We start from the raw sequence: 10,000 nt of genomic DNA, 5'->3' as shown, positions 1-10,000 counted from the left end.
TCTTATTTTCCATCATTTGCTGATTCCAAAAACATATAAATATGTTATATTCGGATTAAAAACAAGCTCTGAAAATTAAATATACAAAAATTATTATCAATTTTTTTTTTTCGAAATCAATTTAAGAACACTTTCATCTTATTCCTTGTTGGTTCCTGATTCCAAAAACATATAGATATGATATGTTTGGATTAAAAACACGCTCAGAAAGTTAAAACGAAGAGAGGTACAGAAAAGCGTGCTATCCTTCTCAGCGCAACGAATATCCCGCTCTTCTTGTCAATTCCACGGGCACTGCCTTTGCCACGGGCGGTGGAGTGACGATGCTACGAGTATACGGTCTTGCTGCGTTGCGTTGCGTTCAGTTTCATTCTGTGAGTTGGACAGCTACTTGACTAAATATTGTATTTTCGCCTTACGCGACTTGTTTGTTCTTGTTTGTGTTATTGCAGAATCGGTTTTCTCTTATTGCTACACGTGTCCCTTCATTACATTTCACCATCGCCCTACCACCCTGCCCCTCTCGGTATTCCACCCCTCGGTTTTCAGTGGTAAATATTAGTAATCGAATATTGAAGGTACGTTGAGTCAAAGGTCACAGAAGATTTGCATCGTGCAGCACTGCACGAATTGGGTCAAAGGACACAAACGATTTGCGTCGTGCCGCGAAGGAAAGATAATCGCGATCTTGTTTCTCATTGCCTCTCTGTTTTTCATTAGACTTGTCATTCTGCTTGCTCGGCTTTGTCAGATGTCTTCATTTCTTGTTGCTATATTCTTTGCTTTTTTATTATTATTTTTTTATTTGCGCTTAGTTTATCGATACAACGTCTTGTGCACGGGTCAAAATGTGTGTGTCAGGGGTCAATTGGTTTGACTTAAACTTGACGTTCGTGTTTCTCCAAACAGAGATACACGCACTCCATGACTTTGTGAGAAGATAAAACATATCGATAGGTTTCATTTGTTTGCGATAAAGCATAAATGTATGACCTTTGATGAGGTAGTTTTGTTTTTTGTTTACATTTGCCAGTTTGCCAGTTCGTATTTGGAACTTGGCGAAGCAGTGTCGTCTGTTTAGGTCTGGGGAAACGCCAATGAAAAGAGCCGAAGAATCCTCGAGCGTTTCTATTGGGTTTGCTTTTGATTATCCATGTAATAGGGCTTCCTGCAACTATGGTAACCGGGGATTTATTCCCCGGGGAACATGACATTTATTTCCCAGGTGCTTGTGAATGAAAACTCGTGAAAATGATGACAAACATTTATGTCTGTAAGTCTGCCTGCCTGCCTAGGTTTCTGTCCTACCATCCCGTGTGTGTGTGTGTGTGTGTGTGTGTGTGTGTGTGTGTGTGTGTGTGTGTGTGTGTGTGTGTGTGTGTGTGTGTGTGTGTGTGTGTGTGTGCATGCATGTGTATGCATGTGTGTGTTTGAAGCCTGTGCTGCGACTTCTGTCTTGTGTGTGGCGCACGTTATATGTCAAAGCAGCACCGCCCTGATATGGCCCTTCGTGGTCGGCTGGGCGTTAAGCAAACAAACAAACAAACAAATGTGTGTGTTTGTGTGTGTGTGCATGCATGTGTATACATGCCGTGTGTTTATGTGTGTGTGTGTGTGTGTGTGTGTGTGTGGAGTTTAGTTTTAGCTTGTCTATCTGTCTGCATGTCTGTGTTCTCACCCAAGGTGAAGTACATTGTAGGCGACTTCTTTCCATATCCCCCCTCACTGTAAGCGCCGACCCTCAGGGCGTAGATGACCCCGGGGTCAACGGTCAAGTGCGTCTCGTGCGCGTGGTGGTCATGAATAACCATCTCGCAGGCAGAGCGGTAGTGCTCATTGGCTGGCCAAAAATAGAGCTGAAACAAATAGAAATATTAATCAAAACGAAGGGAATTAAGGCGCACATGACACACAAGACAAGAAGAATAAGCGACAGTCATTCACGAACATGCCTCCAGGTTTTCATTTCATGTTAAGTCTACTGCTCGCAACATAAGTCAACTGCTCGTTTCGAGCTAAGGCCAAAAAAAAAAATGTGTCTGTTTCTGGTAACATGGCTAAAAAAAATAGGGTCGGTAGGTCGGGATTTTTTTTTAAATTTTTTTTTTACCCCAAATGTAGACCAATAAAACTAACTTTAAAAATCGCGCAAAGAGACTGGATTCACTATACATAGAGACAAGACACTCAACACATTTACAAATCGTCAGCGGACTTTCGTTTTCACACGTTTTTGTTGTTCATTTTCTCACCCTGTCCTTTACCACCAAAAAAAAAGAAAATTTGAGTTTGGAAAAAAAAAGTTTAGGGTCGGCGCCGAAATTTAGGGTCGGTCGGGTGACCAGAAACAGACAATTTTTTTTTTTGTGGCCTAATACATCGTAATGCCCCCCATTCCCCCCCCCCCCCCCCAACCACCCCCCCCCCCCCCCCCCCAAGAAAAAGAAGTAAAGAATAAAAAATTGCCAGATGTTCTCTGTACCTTAACATATATTAGAATCTTAAACGAAATGCATATTACTTCCCTTTGGTTATTTGATACATAGAGAATACTGCATGGCTTGCTGTGTCCCACCAGATTTTCACTCGTTGCTTTTTCAAATAGTGAACAGCTCGCGAATATCCCACACAATCATGACACTGAAAGAGACACAGCGTCTGCACACAATAGACAATGTTGGAAAATAACTGTTGGGTCTGCACGGGTTGTGAAAGAGTGAATACTCTTGCTTTTATTGAGGCAAACTTTCTACACGTGCTCCGGCCTTGTCAACGTGGTTCCAACACACTGGCCTTGTCAACGTGGTTCCAACACAATGGCCTTGTCAACGTGGTTCCAACACACTGGCCTTGTCAACGTGGTTCCAACACACTGGCCTTGTCAACGTGGTTCCAACACTGGCCTTGTCAACGTGGTTCCAACACACTGGCCTTGTCAACGTGGTTCCAACACTGGCCTTGTCAACGTGGTTCCAACACTGGCCTTGTCAACGTGGTTCCAACACACTGGCCTTGTCAACGTGGTTCCAACACACTGGCCTTGTCAACGTGGTTCCAACACACTTGCCTTGTCAACGTGGTTCCAACACACTGGCCTTGTCAACGTGGTTCCAACACACTGGCCTTGTCAACGTGGTTCCAACACAATGGCCTTGTCAACGTGGTTCCAACACTGGCCTTGTCAACGTGGTTCCAACACACTGGCCTTGTCAACGTGGTTCCAACACTGGCCTTGTCAACGTGGTTCCAACACACTGGCCTTGTCAACGTGGTTCCAACACACTGGCCTTGTCAACGTGGTTCCAACACACTGGCCTTGTCAACGTGGTTCCAACACACTGGCCTTGTCAACGTGGTTCCGACACTGGCCTTGTCAACGTGGTTCCAACACACTGGCCTTGTCAACGTGGTTCCAACACTGGCCTTGTCAACGTGGTTCCAACACACTGGCCTTGTCAACGTGGTTCCAACACTGGCCTTGTCAACGTGGTTCCAACACTGGCCTTGTCAACGTTGTTCCAACACACTGGCCTTGTCAACGTGGTTCCAACACACTGGCCTTGTCAACGTGGTTCCAACACACTGGCCTTGTCAACGTGGTTCCAACACACTGGCCTTGTCAACGTGGTTCCAACACACTGGCCTTGTCAACGTGGTTCCAACACACTGGCCTTGTCAACGTGGTTCCAACACTGGCCTTGTCAACGTGGTTCCAACACACTGGCCTTGTCAACGTGGTTCCAACACTGGCCTTGTCAACGTGGTTCCAACACACTGGCCTTGTCAACGTGGTTCCAACACACTGGCCTTGTCAACGTGGTTCCAACACACTTGCCTTGTCAACGTGGTTCCAACACACTGGCCTTGTCAACGTGGTTCCAACACACTGGCCTTGTCAACGTGGTTCCAACACACTTGCCTTGTCAACGTGGTTCCAACACACTTGCCTTGTCAACGTGGTTCCAACACTGGCCTTGTCAACGTGGTTCCAACACACTGGCCTTGTCAACGTGGTTCCAACACTGGCCTTGTCAACGTGGTTCCAACACACTGGCCTTGTCAACGTGGTTCCAACACACTGGCCTTGTCAACGTGGTTCCAACACACTTGCCTTGTCAACGTGGTTCCAACACACTGGCCTTGTCAACGTGGTTCCAACACACTGGCCTTGTCAACGTGGTTCCAACACACTGGCCTTGTCAACGTGGTTCCAACACTGGCCTTGTCAACGTGGTTCCAACACACTGGCCTTGTCAACGTGGTTCCAACACTGGCCTTGTCAACGTGGTTCCAACACACTGGCCTTGTCAACGTGGTTCCAACACACTGGCCTTGTCAACGTGGTTCCAACACACTGGCCTTGTCAACGTGGTTCCAACACACTGGCCTTGTCAACGTGGTTCCAACACTGGCCTTGTCAACGTGGTTCCAACACACTGGCCTTGTCAACGTGGTTCCAACACTGGCCTTGTCAACGTGGTTCCAACACACTGGCCTTGTCAACGTGGTTTCAACACACTGGCCTTGTCAACGTGGTTCCAACACTGGCCTTGTCAACGTGGTTCCAACACGCTGGCCTTGTCAACGTGGTTCCAACACACTGGCCTTGTCAACGTGGTTCCAACACACTGGCCTCGGGTTTAACCTGAGAAGGTTTGCCAATAATAAATGCAACAGTTTTAACTCTGTAGAAATCCATACAAACCCGACAGAGTTATTTCCGAACAGCATCTTTTTTTCTAGCGTCTTATGCTAGATAACGATAACGCCCTTGCGATCAAAGTACGTCGTTTTCCAGATTAGAATATTCATGTAATGCAATACAATCCTCCAACCTGTGATTCTTTTATTTCTGCAATCCTGCTCATTAGCCCCTCGCAAACGAATTAAGTCACATACTGAAAGAGCCTGATCATTTTGACACACTTTCGGAGCAGTTTGTTGACGGGGAATTATTCTGCTTTCTTCTTCTGCGTTCATGGGCTGACACTCCCACGTACACTCGTGTTTTTGCACGAGTGGGGTTTTAAGTGTATGGCCGTTTTTACCCCACCATTCAGGCAGCCATACGCCGCTTTTTTTTTTTTTTTTTTTGGGGGGGGGGGGGGGGGGGGATTCAGTCCACAAAACAAAGAAAGAACACTACGGATTTCTCCTTTAAAAGAATGACAGTAAAAAAAAATAAAAACATAAAAAAAAATTAAAAAAAATTTACTTTCCTGGCATATAACCACGTCATGTCCCATATAGACGCTAGTTCTGGGGACAGAACTACTCAGTTAGCATAGCAGCAAAATGCACTGACCACAAATCCGTGGACATTGGCCTCGGGCTGCAGGATGTGAATCCCTCGCCACCACACCAACACCTGGCCGTGACCTGCTGAGTACACCCGTACTTCTTCTGGGTAGGTCTGTGCCGCTGTGCACAGAGAAAGAACAAAGCGATATCAAAACATTTGGTCAATCTGTACACCCGTACTTCTTCTGGGTAGGTCTGTGCTTCAGGGTCAAGGTCAAATAACTAAACCTAGCAATGACATCATACACTAAGAACTGCTTTACACATTTTTCCTACCAAAATACATGGGTCAAGGTCATCCAAGGTCATGCAACACAAAGCTGTTAATTCAAGACATAGGAAGTACAATGGTGCTTATTGGCTCTTTCTACCATGAGATATGGTCACTTTTAGTGGTTCACTACCTTATTTTGGTCACATTTCATAAGGGTCAAAGTGACCTTGACCTTGATCATATATGACCAAATGTGTCTCATGATGAAAGCATAACATGTGCCCCACAAAATGTTTAAGTTTGAAACAGTTATCTTCCATATTTCAGGGTCAAGGTCACTTCAAAATATGTATACAATCCAACTTTAAAGGACCCTTGCGACCTTGACCTTGAAGCAAGGTCAACCAAACTGGCGTCCAAAGATAGGGCTTACATTGCCCTGTATAGCATACATAGCTAAGGTTGCCATTCTCGATAACTTCAGAAAAAAATGCGAAAATGTGATAAATGGTCGTTTTTAGGACAACAATTACGGCCCCTGTGACCTTGAACTTGAAGTGAGGTCAAGTTGCCGCACATGTTTTTTGAGATCTTGTAACCAAACACCATCAGGCCACATCAGGTGTTTTCGCATTATGGACCTCAGTTATGGAATTCACTCCCCTTTCAATTACGTCACTCTCCATCCATTTCATCTTTTAAGTCCAATTTGAAAACTCACTTGTTCCAACAACACTACGGATAGTTCCTTAGTATAGAGTCTGGGGATGTGAGATGTGCATGATGTGTTGTTTGAATCTGACAGTGATTGTATGATTTTTGTATACATGTATTGTTGTCCCGCGCTTTGAACTTTTGATAAGGCGCTTTATAAATGCCCGTTATTATTATTTATTATTATTATAGACTTAATAGTGTCCAAGAAATATCCAACGTTAAAGTTTTCCGGACGGACGGACGGACGGACGGACGGACGGACGGACGGACGGACGGACGGACGGACGGACGGACGGACGGACGGACGGACGGACGGACGGACGACTCGGGTGAGTACATAGACTCACTTTTGCTTCGCATGTGAGTCAACAAAGCGATATCAAAACATTTGGTCAATCTGTACACCCGTACTTCTTCTGGGTAGCTCTGTGCCGCTGTGCACAGAGAAAGAACAAAGCGATATCAAAACATTTGGTCAATCTGTACACCCGCACTTCTTCTGGGTAGTTCACTGCCGCTGTGCACAGAGAAAGAACAAATCATGTAAAGCGATATCAAAACATTTGGTCGATCTGTACACAGAGAAATAACAAATCGGGTAAAGCGATATCAAAACATCTGGTCAATCTGTACACCCGTACTTCTTCTTGATAGTGCTTTGCCAGGGCTGTAATCAGAGAAAGAAAATATCACGTAATGCGATATCAAAACATTTGGTCAATCTGTACACCGTACTTCTTCTGCTCCGCTGCTGTACACAGAGAAAGAACAAATCGGGTAAAGCGATATCAAGACATTTGGTCAATCTGTACACCCGTACTTTTTCCGGGTAGTGCTTTGCCGCTGTACACAGAGAAAGAACAAAGCGATATCAAAACATTTGGCCAATCCGTACACCCGTATTTCTTCTTGATAGTGCTCTGCCCCTGTAATCAGAGAAAGAAAATATCACGAAAAGCAATATCAAAACAATAGGTCAATCTGTACACACGTACTTCTTCTACTCTGCCGCTGTACACAGAGAAAGAACAAATCGGGTAAAGCGATATCAAAACATTTGGTCAATCTGTACACCCGTACTTCTTCTGCTCCGCCGCTGTACACAGAGAACAGATCGGGTAAAGAGATATCAAAACATTTGGTCAATCTGTACACCCGTACTTCTTCTGGGTAGTGCTCTACATCTGTGCACAGAGAAAGAACAAGTCACGTAAAGCGATATCAAAACAATAATGGTAAATCTCTCTCTCTCTCTGTATTACTTACGTGCATGCTTTGACTCAATGAGCATTGTCTCAGAGCGGGGACCCAAGCCAGCCGAGTTGTAGGCGCGCACCTCACAGATGTAGTTACTGTCGGACATTATGCCGATGTATATTCCTTCGCTCACGTGACCTTCCACCCTGTTCAACAAGAAAACATGTTAGAAATGAGAATTTATTAAACGCAAAAGAAGGAATGTGTAATTACAAGCAAAATGTATGTCTACGGTTTCCTAACAGGAACTCACCATTCTTTCAGGGGCAAGTAACTGTTAAAACGTTTATGAAATAAAAAAAGGGTGACTGTAATTGAACAGGTCAAAGTCGATAACGTGAACATCCGGAGGCAGAGGGAGAGGTTCTGGCGGTATAAGTTGCGTACCAACTATCCTGAGGGCCTGAATGTGTTTGACTGAAATGTATAGGCCTACTCAGGATAGGTGTTGCGCGATTTGTATCGCTTGGGGCTTGCCTGTGCCTTTGGATGTCTACCTTTCCTTTCTTGGAAATGCTTAAGGGATCGATGAAAATGCAGTTTGTTTCCTGCAAGTGTGTGTGTGTGTGTGTGTGTGTGTGTGTGTGTGTGTGTGTGTGTGTGTGTGTGTGTGTGTGTGTATGTGTGTGTGTGTTAGATAGAGAGAGATGGATAGAGAGAGATAAATAGAGAGAGAGATAACGAAATAGAGAGATAGAAAGAAAGAGAGAGAGAGAGAGAGAGAGAGAGAGAGAGAGAGAGAGAGAGAGAGAGAGAGAGAGAGAGAGAGAGAGAGAGAGAGAGAGAGAGAGAGAGAGAGAGAGAGAACGAAACTTATGACGTTTGGCTGTGACGTTTACATGACGATTTTTTCTTTTTTTAATCAAGAATTTTACGTCATTGGTCATTGTTTACTTACATTCTCATTCATTTCACTGAAGAAGGGCGTGGCCCGAAAGTCTTTGGAACTTGGTGTTTACTGTGTTTTTTTCTAATTAAAAACGTTTATGAGAGTGAGATCGCTTGCTTTGCCTCTACTTTCGTGGCTGTTAAAATATCAAAAATCATTGAATCTGCGTTATTTCCACCAGTTCGGGCTAAAACTGTGTTGTTTGTGGGTTTTTTAACGTGTTTGAAGTCTCTTGGCCCTTCACAATGAGTCACGCTGTTCTTTCTTTCTTTCTTTATTTGGTGTTTAACGTCGTTTTCAACCACGAAGGTTATATCGCGACGGGGAAAGGGGGGGGGGGAGATGGGATAGAGCCACTTGTTAATTGTTTCTTGTTCACAAAAGCACTAATCAAAACATTGCTCCAGGGGCTTGCAACGTAGTACAATATATGACCTTACTGGGAGAATGCAAGTTTCCAGTACAAAAGTCACGCTGTGTCAGGAACAGAATCAGGATCAGGATCGGTACATTGCAGGAACCTTTTTAGGTTATCGTCGCAACGGAAACGAGAGAGTGCAACCCCAAAATTTAAAAAAAAGTAATAATAGGAATTATTGGATACTAGCCTATCCTCCTATTTCCAAGGAGGTCAGTTAGTGGGGTTAGGGGGACGGTTGAAGAACAGGAAGCATCCGAGTGACACGCTCAGCCTTCCCCCACACACAGATCCCCCAACCCCCTAAATCCTATCACTAACCGAATTTAAAAAACTGGTTAAAATCATTGTTGGCTCTTGTGCGGATTGGCCGTCATGGCACCTCTGCTAACCGCTGCTGAAAATGCCAAAATGAAAGTGTCAAGTTCGCCTGCTTCAAATTTTTTTCTGTGATATGACTATTCGGCCACGTCCCTCAACTCCTTCAGTGTCAAAGCCAAACGATTTGCTTGGCCTGGACGTTCTTCTTCTTCTCCGTTCATGGGCTGAAACTCCCACGTTCACTCATGTTTTTGCACGAGTGGATTCTGCTCACCGTGTCAGAACTGGCAAGGCTTTTAACAAGGAATAAGCCCGCCCCCCCCCCCCCCCCCCCCCCCAAAAAAAAAAATGAACTGTGTTGGTGCTTTCTTTCGCGCAATGGAAATTTATTAGGAAACAATTTTGTAAAGGCGACCAGCGGATTTTAGTTTTTTTTAGAAATCAATTCACTAACATAAAATCCCCGCTGTGTTTAGAGGGCACCCAGGCTGTTCTATGTTGGTATGTGACCAAGTGGAGGGATGGTCTTATCCCGTGTCCAAGCCTGGCTGGATGTGAAAGGATGGTGTGTGCTTTTAACGCTTTACCTGATGAATTCTTTCCACGTAGTCGCGATGTCGTCTTCGTGCCAATAATTGATCTGAAAACGAAACAACAAAACAGATAATGATGACGCACATGGTTACATAAAACAAACACACACACTCACAGACACACGCACGTACGCGCGCACCCACACGCACACACCCACACACACAAACGCAAACACGCACACATACAAACGTATCAACAAAAAACTTGACTAAATGTAAAAAGATAATGACGACGCACAGCGTTATATAAAATAAACACAGACACACGCACGCACGCACGCACAAACACA

At 44.6% G+C, this 10,000-nt stretch overlaps 1 protein-coding gene across 1 annotated transcript in view; it reads right to left on the bottom strand.

Annotated features, from left to right (window-relative positions):
- The window catches only part of LOC138946682 (contactin-like), a 13,621-nt gene extending 3,862 nt beyond the window's left edge, over positions 1-9,759 (bottom strand). The window contains exons 1-4 of the mRNA XM_070318100.1: positions 9,705-9,759; positions 7,499-7,635; positions 5,306-5,421; positions 1,679-1,856 (exon numbers count right to left, since the gene is read on the bottom strand). Of these exons, the coding sequence (XP_070174201.1) occupies positions 1,679-1,856; positions 5,306-5,421; positions 7,499-7,595 (391 nt within the window). The 5' untranslated portion in view covers positions 7,596-7,635; positions 9,705-9,759. The remainder of the gene's footprint in view (positions 1-1,678; positions 1,857-5,305; positions 5,422-7,498; positions 7,636-9,704) is intronic.
- Between the last annotated feature and the right edge of the window lie 241 nt (positions 9,760-10,000).

This window comes from Littorina saxatilis, linkage group LG14 (assembly GCF_037325665.1).
Source record: "Littorina saxatilis isolate snail1 linkage group LG14, US_GU_Lsax_2.0, whole genome shotgun sequence".
NCBI classification, from domain to species: domain Eukaryota; kingdom Metazoa; phylum Mollusca; class Gastropoda; order Littorinimorpha; family Littorinidae; genus Littorina; species Littorina saxatilis.
Note: the sequence above shows the minus strand (reverse complement) of the source record. Positions and strands in the feature narration are given on the sequence as shown.